Consider the following 22,180-nt stretch of genomic DNA (forward strand, 5'->3'; position numbering starts at 1 on the left):
GCTCACATTGAAAAAGCAAAAATCAAGGAGAAATAAAAGTATTTCTCCTCGTTTCGCCACTCTAACTCCTCCTTTTGAAAGGCGTTAGTTTTTGGTGCTGCCTCAGAGTTACAGATCCTTGTAAATCTGGGGCAGAGCTAATACGTAATGGGTGTTGCTTGGGACACCCATTGCACGCCCCTTTCTTTCAGAAAACTGCGGTGAGGGGGGCCATATGTACAGGGCGGCGTTAAGCCGCGCAAAGTGGCTTAGCGCTGCCTTGTAAATATATAGCAGGGCATTGCGCCACCGGCGAGTCAAAAATAGTGACGCTCTGGTGGCGCAAAGCCCTTGTAAATATGCCCCAGAGTGTGGATCGGAGCAGGGACAGAGGAAATTCACAAATGTATGCATGTAGGGGTCAGTGAATTTGCAGTAACCTGGAACTAACAGGGTGAACATCTCCGCATCCACGACATGATATAGGTGAAGTTTGATCATGAAAAAAACGACAAGGACCATAATGCATCAGTACGTTACTGTGGAAACTAGGATTAGAGTGAAAAGTGGAGAAAAGTTCGGTGTTTGTCCAGGAGTGGCCTTTCCTAAACTGGTCCAGGGGCAGACCCCAAGCACCCTAATGAGCGCCACCTTGGCAAAATGGTACACTCCTGACACTTGGACGTCTTCAAAGTGAACATGAGCATGCTTGTGTTAATACTCCTCTGTTTCCTTGGTGGAATGGCTGTCAATAATTGCTCATGAAGCCGTCAGCCTATTTCAGCAGGAGTGCACTCGAATAACAAGGCACCTGTTCCTGACACAATGCTGTAGTGACAATGTTTTAATGAAGGGGAACCTGAGTAGACACTCTGTAAAATTATTGACCTAACTGTACTGTCCTCAAACATGATGCTGCTACAGTTCCCAATGCGGAAGTTGTCTAATGTTTGTATGTGTTTGTTTCAGCATTGGGAGCAGCATCTACAGAGCCAGAACAGATCTTGCATCAGGTTGGTCTTGCTATTCAAACTGTGATTTTTATCTGGAACTTTGTTATATCTTGTGGAACTTTGTCATATGAAACCATATGGAGCTCTTATAACTAGTCACGTTAACTATAACCACCATTCAGAACTGAAAATGAATACATCTGTAAAAGTCCATATTAACCTACTTGCATTAACCATTATTTCCTAATGAAACAACTCGTTCTCCTGTTATCTGGTCCCTCTTAGATTTTAGGAGAAGCCTTCACCTGATTTAGGTCTGCAGAAAGCACACCCCAGAGAACAGGGGGTAGAGAACCATATTTTTATTTTAGTGGGGTATTTATAGAGCACACACCTCGCCATTATGGGCAGCAGAGAGGCTTATATATGAGAGTGAGCTAGAGGGCCCAGCACAAGAGGTTCCAGAAGTATGAAAATATTTGTACAAAAGAAAAAAAAGCATCAACTGCTTCAATAATAATCAATACAATAAGACAAAGTCAAATATAGAGTGGACATCATAGGAAGCAAAAAGACATGCTTTAGCTTGAGTAGGAAAATATGAGCTCAGGTGCATTTGAGGTAATTGTCGAATAGAAAGGTGTTTTGTTTTTAATGGACAACCTGTGGAGAGGATAATGTTTAGCATAGTTTAGTTTGTTTATTTCAGTTTCAATATCTGTAAAGTGTTATGTGCACCTAAGGGACTCTTTACATTAAATTAAATAAGAAAAAATAAGGATGCACTTATTGTAATAGTCGCGAAAAAAGAAAGGTTGTACGTTTTTCTGAAAAGTAAAGAGATGTACTTTTTAAAGCAGATGATAAGTAGGCCCAGGGGAAAGGTAAATTACACTAGTGTAATTTGCGCAATTTTGCATTACGGTTGTTAGATAAGATATGCCACGCTGTGAGGAACTTTTAGCACAGGAGTGTGGGAAAAAAGAATATTCCGAACTGAGGTGAATTTTTTTTGAGTCTTGCATTTGCGTAAATATGTGTATATTTGTGTAAGTTTCCCTACATTTTGCATAATAAGAAAGCAAATTACACACATTTTGTACTCTCCTTATTCGCGTGTTCCGGAGGAATGAGGTCAACATGAAAAAAACTTTCCCTCACTAGAAGATATCTTGAAATGTGTCTGCAGAAGTTAGCTGTGGCTGAGCCAAGGGTGTGAGTGGGGGGACTACCTGGCTATCTTATCTTTTAGAAATCCTCGTGCAGTTCCATATGAATATTTATGTACTAGACTTAATGGTTTAAAATGAATTCTCTTTAGACTGGTCAGAAGGTGTAGTTTGTCAAGAATTTGCATAGCTTTAGCTAAGCCGAGGACACAAACATTGCTCCTTGGTTTTCAGTTCTCTGAACTCTTTGTAAGAGATTTTTGGATATGACATAATATATTTTCAATTGAGCTTTTTTATATATGCACTTTAATTCACAAATGCAATTTAATTTTGTAAACAATCGTGGATCTTCGAGTAAGTGTCACATGTCGTGTCTTCTTCAATGATACCAGGACACAAGGATGATCATTCAGCACTACTTTTATTAGGCACTTCTTATCACGTCCAGCTCCCTACTCTAACTGCCCTGTTCCTGCCTACGCTCCTCCTCTTCCCTTTGTCCCTCTGGCTCCGCCCACCCAACTACTAGACTGCTGACTACATAACATCACAGTCCTCCCAGGGGTCCCCTGTACTGAGGTAAAGAACCTATGCCACCAAACAAGCATGCAGCGAGCCCTCTGTACCGCCAGCCACCTAACACAGACCTTCTTGCTGCACAGGGTAAGGCAAGGCCACTTACGAAGACCTGGAACGACCTTCCCCTCCAGCTCTGTACAGCCTCCACGCTGGCAGACTTCAGAAAGTGACTCAAGACCTGGCTGTTCGACAGATACACAGCGCCGAGATACCCTTAGGCGTGACAGTGTTGCGCTTTACAAATGCCGTTTGAGTTGACTGATTGATTGACTTATTCCCCATCCTGTGATTGACTTATTCCCCATCCTGCTGATGGGGTCCTTACCATCTACCTGCGCACACACCCACGTGTGAAAAACCTGTGGAGGAGACGAAGGCGGTCCCATTTTCCCTCAGACACCTTTGCCTGAGATACGAGAAATGGAGGGAGGGCAGTGATAAGACGTGATGCAACTGGGAGGAGAGCAAAGGTACAGAGGTTCGAAAGATGTACAGACCAGATGTGGGCCCTAGGAAGGAGACAGCAGAGCTGGAGGGGGTGGTGTATAGCGCACATGAGGGCAGTGTCAGGACAAGAGGTAGTGTAAAGGAGGTGTTGGGCAGGACAGAGGAGGGAAGTTAGTTTGGAGTAGAGGAGAAGGCAGGGTTGTAAAGAGGAATACACTATGGGACACTGGGGGTCCCAGACATAACACAAAGATATGTTTAAGCAGTGGCATAGCAAGGACAGGTGGTACCCGGTGCGGAACAGTTCTTGTCATCCCCCGCCCACATTGAAATTATTAAAATAAGGAAAAAAAGATAGTTACACATATTGTGCCCCTGGACCCTTCAAGCACTGTCTCGGCTGAAGCTAGTGGTCCCTGCAGCTCTCTGACAGGAGGTCTTCCCCTGGACCCTTCAAGCGATCGCTATAGTGAGACCCGTGTGAGGTCCCTGGAAGATCTGAGCAGGGCATCCACGTCTAGTTGTAGAGACATGCCACCATGTAGCCCTGCCTCCCTCCCCCAAGGAGGAGGACGGCCTCACTCTCATGCAGAGAAGAGATCACCAGGCTGTGGCGGGCGATGCTGGGGCTCTGCCGGCAGACTTCAGGGCATCCATCCCTCTCCTCCGGACCACTGCGCACCTAGCTAGCTGGGCTACTACCGGCCCGAGGGCAAGACATGGGAGGGGAACGCGGAGGCGGAGCCGGGGTGGGCGAGGCCTAGGACGGGGGGGCGAGAGAGCTGGCAGCAGGTGGGCCCCGGGAGTGACTCAGGGAGGCGGAGGGGTGGCCTGGGCGGAAGCACCTCTGGTCACCAGCTTCGAGCGTGGGAGGAAGCTCGTTTACGTCACAGTAAACATAGCTGCCATCTTGGAAATACGGCCTACCCCTCTGAGAGGTAGCGAATGTCTGAACTTTCATCTCGATTATCTTGGCATCTCGCCTAAAAATGTAGAGGTGGCATCATCTTTTTATTGCATATTTGAAAATATAGTCGCTAAGGTAAATGCATTGTAAGAAGAATTTTTAAAACGGAGCTTTTGAAACAATCAGTTACATTTGAAAACCTGTTTCATACTCTGGTATTTATTTTTCACAGAAATGTGTGTTTGCCAAGAACACTGAACTCCACAGACCAGCGAGACCAGCCCACCCATACTACTTCTGTTAAATGGACTAACTAACTCACTTGTAGACTTGGCGGCCATTTTGTAATACCCGAGCGTCCCATGTAGATAGGGGGCGCAGGAATCTCCAGCCTATGCAAAACACCAAACCACGGTTTTTAGATATAACCTTTTTACACAGAGAATATTTTCAAGTTATGCACGTTAAAATATTTTAAACTCAAAAATATAGTACACAATATAATAATTTAAATATGTAGTTCAAAATGCATATTAAGCAATAACTATATATTTAGGCTTCCATCGTCATTTTTGAACACATTCTGTGTTGTAGCTCCTTTAGACACGAAGTGGCACTGTGGCTATCTGACGTCTACCCGTCTCCAGCTTGTGTTCAACTAGTCCTTCTTTGTCTTTTGTAGTCGCCATGACACCTTTGTGTTGCACATAGCGTCTTGTGCAGTCAAATGTTAGAGCATCAAAATAACTTGTGCATTTTATGTATGCAGCACATTTTCCTGGTTAGTGCTGGACGCATCTTTCAAAAGGTGCACCCAGCGCTAACCAAGAAAATGCGACTCATTATAGTAAATGTGCTGCCCCAGGGCAGCTGTGAACTTAGGTGAAAAATGGAGTGGTGGCTATGAAGCCGCTCCATGTTCACCTGCCTGCAAGGGGATGTCTGAGGGTTCTATGGGACCCCTTTTCCCCCTGCAGACGGCTGCCATCAGGGGGCGCACTGACAGTCTGCCAGCTTTAGGCGTCAAACTGACAGTGCGCCTTCTGACAGCTTCTTTGCTCTGCGCCCGCATCTATAATATGGCACATGCATAGAGGCAATGGGATTCCCTCATTTTGCATGAGACCACGCCCCCATGTAAATGAGAGCTCGCCCTCTGATATATCGGTATTACAGAAGGGGATGCACAAGCGTCTGCAGACCTGGTGTAATACCAAAGTGCCCCAGGGGGCGCACAAAGCTTGCGTCAACGCCAGTTGCGCCCCCGAGGCACTCCAGTAACCTGGGCCCCATGTGTCTGCATTATTACTTACAGAAGTTCAGCACTGTTGACACGTGTTTCTATAAACATCTGGTAACAATGCTGTTAACAGGAAAGCAGTTCTTATCAGAGGCTAGACATAGCTGTGTGGTCAGCACTGTGCTGATGTGCCTGGCAGCTGCCTTACCATTGGGTCTGGGTCATAGGCTGTGGCTGAGAACTTGCAGGGGTTGATGTCTATGATTTTGTTTCTTACAGATATCCTTGGCAGATTGTCATCTTTAGTAGTAGACCACTCTCCCCTGTTGACCAACGCACTACCAGGCAATGCAGAGGGGTAAGTTATATAAATACAGCACAGAGCACAAAAAGATAATATTTTTTCATGCTTTATAAACTAAAAAAGGAGATTATTTCACTGAGATGCACAAGGCTATTCCTAGAACTTTTTGAAAACGAAAGGTAAAGGATAACGCAACTAAACAGAATGCAGTGTGAAAATAAACAAATTACTTCTCAAACTGCTTTATCCAAATTTCTATTCAACATGCACAGGAATCATCTGGGAACCACCACAGGATTACCACAGTAGGATATAGTGATCCCCTACCCGTTCTATGCCGATGTCGCAGTGCCACTGTGTCAATAGGGCCAGGTCTAAAACACAACGTTTACAGTCTTCAATGCACTAAACCTCACTGGGCTTGCAAATAAACAAAAACCTACAATCTCGTTTTTTCCTCAAACTAATATTGCATTCCCAGTTTAAGATAAACCCAAGTGGCTTGCAATAACTGAACACTCCTCTATAAATAGCTCATATCCGAGTAGAGAATCTTCATTCAGCGGATCTTGGCCATTTGTTTGAAGAACAGAGCAGCAGGAACGTGTGTTAAATGTCCATTAATAAACTTTCTATCTGCTAAATCAAATTTTGGTTCATGTATCTCTTTAACATGGTGTGGGCATGACTTCTGGAAAGAGGGTTTGAGCACAGTCAAACTAAACAGACGGGGAGTTGAGAGAAATAATGAAAACTTACTTGAAAGAGCAAATTCAATGAAAGGGTACAGAGAAACTAATTAGGAGCATGAAATACTGTAGGAATAATTGATATTAGGGTTGAATGAGGGAAGAAAGGAAATGAAAGCAAATTTCTTTATAAGAACTGGAAAAACACCAGTTCCATCATTATGTACAAAAAAGAATAAACACTGATTTACCACTGGGTTTTGCAATTTCTTTAAACATTGGAAAACACAAAAAAATACCACCAGAAGTCAAAACAAATGGAAACAGGAAAGCTTTCCTATCAGACTTTTTGGATTGTGCTAAGAACCCTAATTTTGATCCTGGCATTCACCGGTTGTCCGTATGGGGCCTTGAGAGCAGACTGGATGTTATCCTTCTTACATAGATTAAGGCGCAAGCAGGCCTCTTGTTTTTATATTTAAGGTCCATCAATGAGTGCTTTGGGGAGGCCAACATTACTTATAGTACAGTATATCGGAGCTGGGAGAGCTAGAGATTGTGGTCCAGATTTACTAAGGCCTTGTGTTGCCCTTGTGTCACATAAGGTGATGCGATGCAAAGCAAGCCCTTATATGGAATTTACTAAGCCATGCAAAGCCACCTTGTGTGGCTCTCTGTGGTTTAGTAATTCCAGAGTAACACAAGGCATTGTATATCACTGCTTTGCGTTATCCTGCATTAAGTAGGCGTTCCGTGGGTGGAGTATGGGCATTCACATGCACCCACCCATGGATTTTGAAACAATTCCAGATTTCCTACAGTCGGGATTGCGTCCAAATGGTGTTCCTCCCAGACCCAGGCGTAACACAGAGCAATATCTTAATTTCTCCTCATGACTTCCTCTTTGTATGGTTGCTGCATTCTGCAGCACACGTACAAAGAGCAAATGTCTTTAAAGAATATTTTTGTGAAGAAAGGTGTCCCTTCCTTCCCAAAAACAATCCTGATCATAACACAGGCACACTTGCACCATGGCGCATGAATGCCTGCGTCGCTAGTACAGTGCATCAGCGCAGGGAGAGCGCAGAAATTCACCATATCTTAGTAAATATGGTGCATTTCTGCTCTCTTACATCATGTAATACAGTACTGCATGTTCCTTCACTGTGCTTCATGAATTTTTAGAAAATCTTCTCCTAATTGTTTTAACAATTGCCTTCGCTTGTGTTGCGAATTCTAAAATAAATATTAATCACCCAGTTTTGCCGAAGGAGAAAGGTATTGTGTGCCCCCATTCACCTCCATGAGAGAGGGGCATAAAAAGAAATTTAAAAAAGAGAGAGGGCAGCGGATAAACCCGCTCCTTTGCAGCTCACACAAAGACTGTGGGATGTGGAATAGCTGGACAGATGCCACACGCTTTTTATTTTTTTAATTTCGGGAAGTTATGTGTGTAGGAGCAGGTGACTAGTGGAGTGTGTTTGTGTTTGTATGTGTGTGCGTGTGTGTGTGCGTGTGTGTGTGTGTGTGTGTGTGTGTGCGCAGAGTGAACAATAAAAGTGTGTGTGGAGTGAGAGAAAAGATGTGTATGTGTATGAATTAACAGAGTGTGTATGCGTGTGTATGTTTGGGTGTATGTGTGTGCATGTGTGTGTGCATATGCATGTTTGTGTGTGCTTGTACATAAAGAGAGGAAGATAGTATGGGGGGCCACGGGTCTTTCTGCTGCACTGCCCTATGGTCAAAAGAAAAGGGCAGGCATGCTCCATATCTGTCAGACACGGGGCATTCCTGTCCTTTTCCCCTGCGCTGGTGCAGTGTTTCTGTATGTGCTGCATCTGCAACACACGTAGAAAGAGGAAATAACAATGTGAAATAAACATATTTCTCCACCTTATGCCACACCTGGGAAGGCGCAGCATTTTGACTCATTCCCAGGATTAGTAGCATTAGTGAGTTTGGGAATGCGCCAACAACCGTGGGTGGATGTGTGGGAACACCCATGCTCCACTCATGGAATGCCTTCCCCACGCAGAGTAACTCAAGTCAGCGACTTGCGCTGGCTTGTGTTACTCCAGATTTACTATGCCACACAGCGCAATACACAGTGGCATATGAATCTTACTTAAGGGCTTGCATTGCCTTGTGTCGCCTTTCGTGATGCAAGATCAACATAGGCCCTTGATAAATCTTGGCCTTAGTGCCTTCAAAGGATTCCCCCATGGCAGGAGAAATCTCCACTAGGCTAGCAAAGATCTCTAAATATGACACACTGCCAACTAGTCCACCAATTTTGGTGGAACTGTTCGATTTTAGAGCATTATAGATGCACAATGTGGTGGATAAACCGTAAATAAGTGTGATATTGCAAGTCGCATAGAATTTATGAAACCATCAAGATGCATGAGTGCATGAGTACACAGATCAAATGTCTTCAATGATCAAGTAACTTCAATACCAACACATCCCCAACTTGGAATATACCTGTGTTGAATACTATGGAGGTTGGCTTTGGATTTGGGTTGTAATGAGACTGCCAGAAGAAGAATGATACACAACATTCAGCAGACCTGCAAACTCACACGGTGCCACTGTGTATCACACGATTTCGGCTCCCTTCACATGGTCACCCGGTTAGGAGCCGAAATCACAAGGAGGCATGGTAGAAAAGCTGTAAATCACTGCTTATAGTAATTTCCGTTAAGGGATGTGAAAACACCACAGGGCATCTACGGCAGTCTCAACAACCCTTTGTCTTTTTTTGAAGGTAGGGAGGGGGTTGTGGACTTGGTGGAGAGCAGAGTGCCTCTTAGGTAGCTCTCGGCACAAGGCCCGCCCCCTCCTCACGCAGTGACATTTTTTTACCAGTTATCAGGTCTGATACAGTAACTACACAAAAACCTCTGTTGACCAGTCATGATGTCACTTCATTGGTCTAAAAAAATTGTGGTGTCATAAATATTGTGCATGTATACTCAAAACATTTTTATATTCTAAAAAATAAATGTAATGGGTGCCAATCCGATCCCTCCTGTGATAGTCTTTCAGGCAACCAGTAGCAGGCTGGAGTCACAAATTAATTTCAGCAAAACTAGAGGTGCTGGTGAACTGCTTCCATTAGGATGAGGAGTAGCCATAGAAAATGATACAGTAGTTGAATTCCAAAGCTACCTTTGGATGGCTGGTCCAATACAGCGGCAGTATAACCAATATTTGGTCAACCCTCTGGCAGAGTAGTAAATACAGAATTCCAAAACACTGAGTTAGGAAGAGGAAATTGACTGGTACATTGGCACCACTGATGGGCAGACAGGGTCCACACATGTCAATAAGAGGGATTCAATCAGAAACAATAGGTATATTAGTGTAAATGAGATGGATGGGCTACACAAATAAACTGGACTTTCTAGGTCTCTTGAGTTCCATAGTACAGACTTTATGCCCGTTATTACTTGCAACATCACTACAGTTGCTGGGTGGATGACCACCAACTGTCTCCAACTGAATGCCAACAAGTTGGAGGTGTTGTTGGTGGGAATGGACCATGATCACTGGAATGAGCTCTGGTGGCCAAAGAGCCTAGGCAATGCCCCTGCCCCTAAGCCTGCAGTGAAGAACTTGGTGGTCTGGATGGATGCTTCACTCAACTTTCAGACTCAAACTAAAAAGGTGGCGGGAACCTGCTTTGGTCTGTTGCGTGGACTCAAACCCATCCTGGGTTTCTTCGATGCCTCTACCAGGCAGATCATCATTCAGGCTCTAATTATGTCACAACTCGGCTATGCCAGTTCACTGTATCCGGGAGCTAAGTCAAAAATACAGAGGCTACAGAGAGTCCAGAATGCGGCCGTAAGATCTCTCCTCAGTCTGCGGCGAGCCTGCTCAGTGACAAGTGCCATTCACTATCTCCACGCTTGCCTATGGCTAGGCAAATCGAGTCAAGGCACTTTGAACAGCCTTTAAAATCCTGAAATTGGCATCTCCGGAAAACCTGAACGACCTACTTTTACCCTACACCCTCACGCACCGTCTCCGTTCCATGGGACAATGCCTGGTCGTGGTCCCCCGCGCGAGAAGGTTTCACGCCTCAGGCCGTTCCTTTCGGAACAGAGCTTCCATCCTTTGGAATTCTTTGCCGGCCCACATCCGGGGGTTCACTAATTACCTCCAATTCAGGAAAGCCGTAAAAACTTTTCTCTTTCCCACTCCGTAGGCCTTCCTGTGCCCTTCCGCGCTTGGTCATCTCTCCACTGTTCAGCGCCGGGACGCCTCTTTGCTAGGGCAGCTGTTGCGCTATATAAATACTCCTAACATAACATAACATATCTATTCAGAGACCTCAAGGGGCTACGGTGCAAATTTACTAAACGGTTATGCAACGCAGAGCAGTAAGAAATGTTAATAGATGGCACTACACTGTGTCAAAGGAAGAGAGCAGAATAGCACCACATCTACTGAGCACACTTTCGACTTTCTTGCGCCACGTAGACACGCTTGCACCCTAGTGCAGGGGTATGTGCTTGATGCCTAGCATAGGCTTTTATTCAGAGGAAACACTTCCTGTACAAAATATCATCCTTAGATATAGTTTAATAGTTTTTCAACTCTGCATGTGTGCTATACATTTCAGCACAAATGCAATGTTGTAAAAGTATGGAGAAAATATATTTTTTCTACCAAGTTACGCCTTACTCCATGAGCCATAACTTTGTGACACAAACCCCTATCCACCTTTGTTAGTAGATAGGGAATCGTGGCACACCCCATTGAGGGTTGCATGGGAATTCCCATGTACCACTTATAGCACAGCTGCATGTGCTAAAGCAGAGCATAGCCCTACTTTGGGTTATTTGAGGACTAAAAAAAGGTTGGAAAGTAAATTACAATTTAACTCTTTGCGCTGGATTGTGTCAACTTTATGATACAAATAGGGTGCAACATGTTAGTAACTTTGTGTGACATGTAGGATAGTTAGATCTATTATGAAATATGTATGTATTGGTTTTTATTGTGTTTTTATTATGTTTTATATCTTTTATGGTTATTTATTTAACTGAATAAGACATTTTTCTTCTTCTTCTATTATTAAATAAGAGTTTGAAAATTATTGACCAAACTCCCAGATTGCATTGCTTCTCCTGCAGGACACATCAAGGAAAGAGGAGAGTCTTAGCCTTAGCAAAGCATCCTACCAAGGCACACATATAAACCAACGACCCCAGTGGAATGTTTGATGCAGGGAAGGGGTAAAAAAGATGGGACACATGCATTGAAAGGAGAGAGATTGACACAGCTCGAGGGGCATACGCCCCTGGTTGGGCACTTTGCAGCTGTTGGCACTTTTATAACAGCCTCTGTGGGAGGGATTACACAGAGAGCCAGGAAGAGGTAGCGAGAAAACACAACCAGTTGGGAAACAGCCTTTACAACGTGGGTTTTACCTCGTTGTGCCTCTACCATGCATTTTTTAGCACGCATATTTTTACCATGAATATGCATTTACAACGCATGTCAATATCATGCATTTAAGGTAAGTTGGGCGTGTGGGGCTCTCCCCACAAATACATTGTTTTTGAAAAATAATTAGTTTTATTGTCTTGCGTTGTAAATGCATATTCGCATTAAAAACATGCGTGCTAAAAAATGCGCGGCAAACGCATGTGATGTATTTATCTTCGTTGTACCATCATACAACCAACCAGTTAAGGTCCAGTGACTGAGAAAAATCGATAAAGGGAGCAACGATGTCTTGTTTCGGGAGGGGCAGCTGAGGCTCTTTATCCTGGGCCACCATTGTTCAAATTATTTTTCAATAACAAAAAACAAGCTTGACCTATTCCTTCCTGATGCAGCTATCATCACCACACCACTTGTTGTTGCCAAATATTGTGCTCTCTTTCACTAGCTAACATTTTTTCTAGCTATGAAGTACTCCTTCAATTGCAAACCAGAAAAAGCCCCACAAGAGGTTTTGCCATGGCCCCATAAATTCAAAATTTGAGGGGGGTCAGGCTGTAGTTCAGGTGTCTCCAACCTTTTGTGTACTAAGGGGCACTTATCTTAAACGAAAATCATCGCGAGCTACTAATATTATTAGTGTTGTAATAGTGACCAGGTCAGAGAAGATTACATTAGTAATCACCAAGTCCACGATTACCAGCAGCGGTCCCCTCAGTGCATCAGGAGGGTTACCAGCAGTAATGTAAAAATGGCTTCATTAATTTGGAATGCCTATATGTATGTAAAACATGTCAGCTACAGTGCACCTGGTGCAAAAGTAATCCTATTAGTAATAAGTCTCTGCACATTTCAAAAATGTAATTTGGAAATTCAACCATTTCTCTCCAAACATCAGCTTATGAGTTCTGAGAATACACACATTCCGTCTTGGAATACTCAATTTTGTCATACATATGTTAATTTAAGCAAGCAAAAAGTTGCAATTTAAGAGGCTGGGATGCACACAGGAGGGCTACTCACAGGTAGCTAGAGAGCTGCAAGTAGCTCACGAGGTACTCGTTGGAGAAGCCTGCTGTAGTTCAAAGGAGACGGTAGCCTGAAGAAAGTATAAGTAAGGGGAACAGTGAGGTCCATATAGTTTAGGGTAATTGACAGAGGGTGTCCAGCACGTCCAGCCAGAGAGAGTATCCCGGATAGGCTCGCAGGTCAGCCAACGGCCACGGATCGAGGGAAGCACATGTGTTGGTGCACTTTGGATAGCATTGTGCATTCTGCAAAATATTAATCAAGCTGGGCAACAAGCCAAAATAATCAATAGAGGTGCTGTCAAAGTCAAACACACATACATGGCTGTGCTTGGTGTTAGGTAAAGCTATGCACCTCTCTCCTGCCGCAGGAGGTGATGCTTGTCAGTGTTCCTGCAGATAAGACCACTGCAGTCTTTAACCACAGTCGCCAGTGCCAGGTTCATATGTGCTGTGGAATTAATGCCAATGAGGAAGAAAGCTCTGGTGTTTCTATTGAATTTATTGACTCATGTAGTACTCAGTGCATCACTTTTTCTTCTTCTTTGTGTGTCGTGTATTGTCCTGTAGAGACCTCTGGGCTCAAGCTCGCAGGATGGTGGACAGCATGAGGCGAAGACAGGTAAGGACTCCGAGGACGAGTGTTTTCAGCATTAAATGGCAACTGGCCAAAGACGCAAGCCATACCGGGCACTCTCCGGACTGGGCAGCATCATGTAATGCGGGGTCTACTACCAGAACATCATGGCCAAAGTATCATCTGGCAAAAATATTGTGTATAGATTAGAAAAAATATCACCCGTTGGAGTTAATAATAGAAAATCTACCCCCAACGGAGAGACATGTTTGCAAATAATATTTGGCAATAATATGTATATCAGCTGATATTTTTGTTATCTGCATTCTGATGTTCAATCAGTAGGTGGATGTCTTTCAAATCAGTTAAGTCTTTAGCGCTGCTAGGTCCTATGCAGCTATTGTAACCTGTGTACTTTGCAATCATGCAGGTATCTGCCATATTTACAACAATACGGCGCACCCCTGTTTTCCCTAGCGCTGGCGCTAAAACTAGCTGCCATAGTGCAAGGGTGCTTGCATTGCAGGGAATGATGTGGAGGACGGTGTCCCTTCCTGCACATAACCAATCAATAATGGCGATTTGCTACTATTATGTGGTCTGCATGCTGCAGCTCACATGCAGGTAGCAAATCATCATTATTTAATGATTGCATTTGTGCAAAAAGGTGTACCTTCCTGAACATAAATACTTATTGATGACGTTTTCCTTTTTCTATGTGTGTTGTAGAACGCAGCACACAAAGAAAAAGCAAAAACGAGGAGAAATAAAAGTATTGCTCCTTGTTTTGTCATTCTAATGCCTGCTCTTTTATGGCGTTAGTTTTTGGCTCTGCCTCCGATTTACACATCCTTGTAAATCTGGGGCAGCTGCAAAAGCAATGGGTGTTGCGGTGGAACACCCACAGCAATAATAAATTGCACGCCTTGTGTAAAAGGGCTGTATTTACACGGGGTGTTAAGCCACAAAAAGTGGCTTAACGGCGTATTATAAATATGGAGAAGGGCCTAGTGCCACCAGAAATTTGCTAAAAGTGACGTTCTGGTGGCGCTATCCCCTTGTAAATATAACCCTTTGTTTCAAGTATCAGGACTAAATGGAGTGGCATGGACAGAGATTTGACTTTCTTTAATCCATCTAAAATAAATGCCTTTGAAGATTTGAAAATGCCAAACGACATGAAAGTAAGGCCTTTTCTACTCAATGGTTTATCTCTATCTGGTACATGTCATGAGACCACACAGAGTTCTATTCAGAACAATGATGCTCTGAACTTCCATTCTATAGCCTTCCGATCCGTAAATGTTCTTGTAGAGCTTAAGAATGCTTACCCGTGAAGAAATCTGCAGCAGTAATGGCTCACTACACAGTACTGCAGTTTTGCTGAGTAGGCACTATGTTTAAAGGCCCTACTCTCCAAACTTCTCTTTATAGAGGAAATACATTTTCATAGCTGGAGTTTGTTTTCATCTAAAAAACATTTTTTAATAAGGGTCCTGAGGCACATGGCGTTTTTTTACAGTGTTTTGGGGTTGCGCAGCATTCTTCACATAGCAGATAAAAGAAGGAAATTTCAGTGAACGCCGCACAGAAGATAGGGCAGGGGCAAACATAGGGCAGGGGACCGTGGTCCTTAGGTGGATTGCCATCTGCGCCAGTGTTTATCATCGGTAGAGCCAGCGGAGGCTCCGTTGTGGGTATTCTACCTGTTTATGTTTATGTTTATTGGTTTGAATAGCGCTGAATCACCCATGAGGGTATCTTTGCGCTTAGGACGGCAAAGAACATCAAAGGTAAAGAAATTAGAGGAGGTGAGTTTTCAGCAGCTTTCTGAAGTGAGGCAGATTCTGGCAATTGCGTAGATGAAAGGGTAACTTTTTCCAGAATACAGGGGCAAGGTAAGAGAATGCTTTGCCTCCGCTGCATGCTTTTTTAACTCTGGGGGTGCTGAGCAGAAGTTCAGAGCCTGATCTAAGTGCTCGTGACGGGGTGTATAAAGCTAGTTTGCTCGTAAGGTACGAGGGGCCTTGGCCATTGAGGGCTTTATAGATAGTGCAGCCTATTTTGAATTTAACCTGATGGGCGGCCGTATTCTGCACAACCTGGAGTTTGTTGAGGGAGACTTTGTTAGCTAAAAAAAAAAGGGCATTACAGTAGTCAAGTCTACTTAGTACCAAGGCTTGCATTAACGTTTTCTTGGTGGATGAAGGTAAAAGGGGAAAAATCCTTCTAAGAAGGCTGAGGATGTAGAAGCAAGAGCCAGCAGTATTATTAGCATGTGCCTCAAGAGTTAGTTTGTGAGCAATTCTGACACCTAGGTTCTTGACCACTTCTTTAGGGGCAGGGGCAGGACCAAGTTCTCCTGGCCACCAGGTAGGCGACCAGCGTGTAACAGCTCCTCCAAACAACATGATTTCAGATTTCCCAGCGTTAAGTTGTAAATAGTTAGCCCGCATCCAGGCTGTGATGGATTTCATGCCTTCTGAGAAAATAAGTTCAATATCAGGTCTATTTTTGTCAAATGTGAGGAGGAGCTGTGTGTCGTCTGCATATGATATGGGTGTGAATCCCAAGGATCTCATGAGTCTGGCCAGAGGGGTGACATAAATATTGAAAAGGGTCGGGCTCAAGCAGGAGCCCTGCGGGACCCCCTTGGTAACTTTAGTAGTGGAGGAATTAAAGGTTCCCAGAGTGACAGTCTGAGTTCTGTCAGTTAGGAAGTCGGTAACCCACTTCAGGGCCAGCCCTTGAACGCCTATATCCTGGAGTCTATCTAGTAGAATCTGGTGGGAAATGGTATCAAATCACCTCTATTGCAGCTTCAATGAGAGGGGACATCTGGTTTGCCAATCCCTAAATGAGGCCATAAATATGCTGTTCTTTTGTTAGTTGTAGGTTAATTTTAAAAGGCACATTTTTAGTATCTTAATCTTTTTGTCTCAGAGTGAAGATTATTCCAATGGTTGGAAATTGATTGTCATTTTCCTGAATGCCGAAGATCCATGCAGTTTCTGCAACAGCCAGGTGAGTCTATAAACCTTGCACTCTTATCGGCTGTACCTGCGATCATGGTCTATAAACCTTGTACTCTTATTGACTGTTCCTGCGATCAATCTGTAATTGTGATGATGGGAGAGTGGCGTGTCGGTGTGTGGCAGTACATTGAGGGTGGCCTTCAGCAGGTGCAGATCAGTGAAAGAGATTTAACATTCATATTTAGCGCAGAGGAGAATGACTTAAACAGGATAACATGTATGTCTGAAGCATAGGAGAAGTGATGAACTTTTGATGTAACTCACTATTGTATTTGTATTCCAGAGAGTCTGATAATGTCAGATTGAAAAATGTTTTTTCTATGCCAGTGTAGTATTTTTCCATGTAGTTTTATTCCCCTATGTTACCCTTTACCCAGCTGCTCAGCCTGTATTTGTGTTCCAAGTGGAATGTTGGTGTGTGGGCTATGAGTGGAATGCCTGCGTGACTGGATGAGGAGTGACAGTTGGTGAATGGGGCTGAGCAGCTAGCAGGCTGCTCCTGGTGGGGCTGTGATTTACCACCTACAGGACTTATATACCTGTTATAATTACTTGATGAAGACTTTTACTACCTGTTAACCAACCTGTGAAAAAACCTACTTGGTTTACATCATACCAGCGCGGCCAGATTACTACACCCAGGCATTACGGCTAATGTAGGCCAGACACAGATGTGCTCTTTGTCTAATGACACAGGCCCACTTAAAGTCAATGCAAGCCAGGCACAGCGTAAGTCTCCAGCAGGCGACAGCAGGCCAAAGGCACACTGTATGGCAAAAGCAGGGCATACAAAGGTACACCCGAAGCCCAATGCGGACCAAACACCTGCCTACTCTAAGGCTCATTTAGACCAAACACAGTAGCCCTCACAGGCTCATGCATGCAGGCACAAACAAACTTTACGAGGAAGTCAGGCCAGATACAGGCACACTCTTTTATTTTTTTATTTTTTATTTTTAAAAGTTTTATATAGCGTTGGCTAGACCCGGAGGTATCAGAGCGCTTTACATGAGCATTGGATCATAGTTACAGGTTACATCGTTACAAAGGTTGCACAGTTCTTAGAGCATGGCAACATAGTTACTTGTAAGGTTGAGATAAACAATAAGCACAAATACGTAAGGGGAAAAGAAGGCAAGGTGAGAGATTCAGGGGAGAGGGGTTGGAGCAGGGGAAGTAGACAGATAATGAAGGCGGGAAAGAGGAGGGGAGGGTGAGAGACACAGCATAGGGAGAGGAGGGGAAGGGTGACGGGGACACAAACCGATAGACGAGTCAAGGCAACGTCCAAAGTCCAGTAAGGTGTGATCCCAGGGGAAGTGGTATCCCTTCCCTATCTCTGTTGCGAGAGGCACCCTTTACGCAGTGGACTCTCTCAGAGGGTCTCTGAGACTCCAAGGCCTACCTACTGGATCCTTCCCCAAAAAGGGGAGAGGGAGTGCTTTGGCAAGGGGTGCCATACCATACCTCAAGTGTGAGTGGCACCCTTGGCACAGTGGACTCACTCAGCGGGTTCGCTGAGACTCCAGAGTATAAATATTGGATCTTTCCCCAACAAGGGGAGAAGGAGTGCTTATTCAAAGGGCACAAAGGACAGGGGGGTAGGCAGAGTAGACGGCAAGGTGAGAGATTCAGGGGAGAGAGGATAGGAGCTATGGAAGAGACAATAAGGAGAGACGAAAAGAAGTCTGCCTAAAGACCGACTGGGTAGGTGACGACCAAGGAGGGAATCCACGGCCCATCTCCCCTATAGCTAAACCAGGTAGCTCCATCGGGCACCAGACAAAATAGTTCGGTCTCAATACATTGAGAGAGGAGGGAAAGAGAGATATAAATAGAGGGAGGATGTGGGAGGAGACGACAGGAGAGACGAAAGGAGGTGCAAAAATGTGGTTCAACAGTATACCAGAAAAAGAACAACAAGTAAACATTAAATCAAACAGTCAGCAATACATTAGGGGAGGAGAGAAAGGAGAGAGAAAGTAGTGGGGGGTAGGGGAGGAGAGAGAGTGAGGATAAGGGAGGAGACAACCGTAGAGACGAAAGGAAGTCTGTCTAAAGACCGACTGGGTAGGTGATGACCAAGGAGGGAATCCACGGCCCATTTCCCCTATAGCTAAACCAGGTAGCTCCATCGGGCATCAGACAAAATAGATCAGTCTCAAGTGGCGAGGGAAGAGGTTCACAAAAAAAAACCTCTTAATGTCATGCAGCCCATGCATAGGCACATTGTGAGACTAATGCAGGAATGAACAGGCCCTCACTTAGGCTAATACAGGTCAGGCACAGATACACTTGAAGGGAAGGCTAATGCAGGGCAGAAACCTTCACCCTATATGAATAATGCACACCACATGCAGTCAATAGAGGCACCAACTTCAGGGAAAGCATTACTTGGTCACACAGGGGCTTCTCCGGTTGTTTTTGGTAGTTACATATTGATTATTGGTATACATGTTTATTTCTATCTGCCACATAGGTCATGTTCTGGGGATGGTGCACTGGAATCTGCGACACGTTAATGATACTATTTGCTTTTGTATTCCATAGGATGTTAATGCCCTACAGAACATGGCTAAATTGGCAATGGTCCTGGATTACTTACAGCAAGAAGTAAGTCAAGTTGGTTTCATATTTCCTTCCAAATATCTCTCCTGAATAGAAAGCTCACTTGAGAGTGCAGTGCTAGGTAAGAATGCCTTTGACTGTAGTATTCTAATGTTTTCTGTTTGATTAGAATATTTGAATGATTAATTATCGTGCTATGCGCCAGCTTGTGCTTGGTGTCAGTGATTGTGTTCATGTTTCAGATCTCCTTGTGCTGTGGCAGATGAGAGAACAGGACCGGTGTGCACAGGATGCTGGCAAATGGGCTCCATATATTCTGTGCTCATTCAATACACATTTTCTTCTTGACTAACACGAAGCATCTTGTTCATCTCTGGGCATACTCCTTATTTTCCATAACAATTTGGCTAACTTCCGGAAGCCCATTGCCTTTGCGCTTTCGGAAGGATTTTGAGAGGTGTTGTGGTGACTTAGCACTGCCTGGTCTTATGATGTCTGGCTGCTGGTTGGTGTGTTATTTCAGCAAGTTGCAAAGTAGTCACATTGTGTATTGCTGGGAGTGAACGAAGAGAGTCTTTTCCTGGTGCTGCAATAGTCAGGCAACATCTACGCAACTGATTACGTGCCGCCATCTTGAATTCAATCTCAGTAAGCGTTGTCGCCCTTTTTCATAGTAACTTAATTTGCATTTGGAATCCTAGTTATAATGAGTAGCAAACATATGTATACTTACACATGCTTGAATTTCATCATCCGGTATGACTTTGAAGTTATATTCTGCCCTCTAAGATACATTTTAAGAAATGTTCTTCTTGAAATAGGCAGGGAGCCTGGTCATGGTGACTACTTCAAAGCTAAATCACACTGTGAGTGGTGGTCATATTCAACAGTCACCACATTTTTTACAAAATCTAGGTAAACCAGTGCAACAATGGACACATTAGATTTCTGTTTTCCAGAATTATTTAATCGCAATTGATGCCCTGAATTATTCCCACCTTGTAAACTGGTATTATTATTTAACTGTTAGGGTATGGAGGGCCACATAATATTCGATCATTTACCGAAGCTCCAACCAGCGGGTACTTGAAATGTTTTCATGGAGGCTCAAAAGAGACTTGCAACAAAACATGTTTTTGAGGAACCAATGGCCATATGTATCATGCCCAAATGTGTTTGCAAAAGCCGAAATTCGCAGAATTTCGGCGTTTGCAAACGCATTTTCGCAAAATGGTATGTATCACACAAATCTGCATGCAAAATAAAGAATCGCAAAATTTGCGATTCCTTATTTTGTGATTGCATTTAAGGAAAAGCAAATTTTGCGATTCCTTAAATGCAATGTAAGAAGCCAAAAAAATTTGCTGAATGGCCTTAAGGAATTGCAAATCACCACCAACTTCTAGTTGGTGGTAAGTTGCAAATTCCTTGAAAAAAGCAAATTTTTTCATTTTTCAAAGTGCCATTTGACGCACATACATGCCCTTAGGGCATGTATGTGCACCACATGTGCACCTATGCTTATTTCAGGGGTGCAAGAGGGTGTCCTTTGGACACCCCTGCACCCTTGAAATTATTCTCAATTTGCGATTAGCAAATTGCAAACCCAAACTTGAGAAAAAATTCCCATTCCTTCCTATGGGCCTCCTGGCCCATAGAAATGAATGGGAAAGTATTCCTTAATTGCGAATTCGCAATTTGCGAATTCTCAATTAAGGAATATCAAGAAATCGCTAAAAAATCCGATTTTCTTGATACATACCAATTTGCGATTCTGAAATAGCGATTTCTTAAAAATCGCTATTACAGAATCGCAAATTGGTTCCTTGATACATATGGCCCCACGTGTAGTTATTGAACATTTTAACTTTTATTCACAAAACAGACTCTCGGGGAAAATATTGATCAGTATGTGGCATCAGTAAGAATGTTAGTAAGTACCATTTAAAAACTGTGTTGATCAAAAGATACAGGGTCAAATCATTTTAAACTGTGCATCAATAAAGATACAAGAGGTTCTTCTGTGTTGTATAGATCCCCGCTTAGAAGAGACTATCAGGATTGCGAAGGGCATAGCGAGGTCAGCAGAGTCCATGGAAGTTTTCTCTGGTAAATCTGCTGAATCTGAATCTAAAATGGGGAATGTGGTAAAAAAAAAGTACAAGAGGGATCTTCTAAAAATGTTTTTATAACTTCTTGTAATACTACTTGTTTCATATCGGAAATACAGAACATTTAAGCAATTATAGTAATTGTCTTGCTCAAGGCAAAAGATGCAATTACATAATAACATAACGTGTATTTTTTAAGCACACGTTCACCCGTAGGTCTCTTGGTGCAGGATAACAGATGTTTATTGTTACCCAACACAATGGTACTCATTTTATCCACCTCAGATGGATGAAATACTGAGTGGACCTGCCAGGATTTGAACCTATGACCATGAGGTCGAACACAGGCCCCTGCAATGGACACATTAGTCCACTGAGCAGTGATATTGATGCAAACAGGTTTGACATTGTATGAAGGGGTACACAAATAACAGTGCTGCAGTTAAGGTTAATTTGGTTCTAAATGAAGTTGAGCAAAATCACATTAATTAGGAAAACAAAATGATTTTGACAGTAGGAATTGGATGATGATAAGGGTGTGTTAGCCAACAAAAAAGGGCCCTTTTGTAGTGTACATATTAGTGATGTTTGTTTGACCATTATTGAGGATTCTGGTTTCCCCACTTGCTGTACTTCCAGAGTCTACCTTTGAACATTTGTGGGAGGGTAAATACTCGAGGAACTCTGACATTAGAGCAGTAGCGTATGGTGACAGTGAGATTGAAACATTAGGATTTTTTGAAGACTCTTTAAATTTTTACTGGTAGGGTATTGTTAGCGAAATCTATATTCCGGTGAATTGTAGGAAGATCATGGGTAGGGTTGACCAGGGTAGGCTCTGTATTATTTTAAGACCTGATACAGATACATCTGTTATGTTAGTACTGATTTAGATCGTCTGGGAATTTTGGAAAGGTACTCTGATGTGTTCAGTGACCATATTGGTTTAGTCAAAAGGATTCAATATAAAATAATTTTGAAAGCTGATTCTATTCCTGTTGCCCATAAGGTACATGATGCTCCTTTAACTGTAAAATGAGATTTGGGTAAACACCTTAATAAAATTTGTAATAGGGTATTATTGAACATGTAAGCTCTTCCGAATAGATCAGTACTGTAGTAATTGCTACGAAA

At 43.4% G+C, this 22,180-nt stretch overlaps 1 protein-coding gene across 1 annotated transcript in view; it reads left to right on the top strand.

The window, feature by feature from the left end:
• The window catches only part of PLB1 (phospholipase B1), a 552,393-nt gene that overhangs the window by 55,270 nt on the left and 474,943 nt on the right, over positions 1 to 22,180 (top strand). The window contains exons 6-10 of the mRNA XM_078647360.1: positions 949 to 992; positions 5,557 to 5,635; positions 13,326 to 13,377; positions 16,276 to 16,356; positions 18,918 to 18,980. Coding sequence (XP_078503486.1) covers positions 949 to 992; positions 5,557 to 5,635; positions 13,326 to 13,377; positions 16,276 to 16,356; positions 18,918 to 18,980 — 319 coding nt within the window. The remainder of the gene's footprint in view (positions 1 to 948; positions 993 to 5,556; positions 5,636 to 13,325; positions 13,378 to 16,275; positions 16,357 to 18,917; positions 18,981 to 22,180) is intronic.

The sequence above is a fragment of the Lissotriton helveticus genome, chromosome 6, assembly GCF_964261635.1.
Source record: "Lissotriton helveticus chromosome 6, aLisHel1.1, whole genome shotgun sequence".
Taxonomy (NCBI): Eukaryota; Metazoa; Chordata; class Amphibia; order Caudata; family Salamandridae; genus Lissotriton; species Lissotriton helveticus.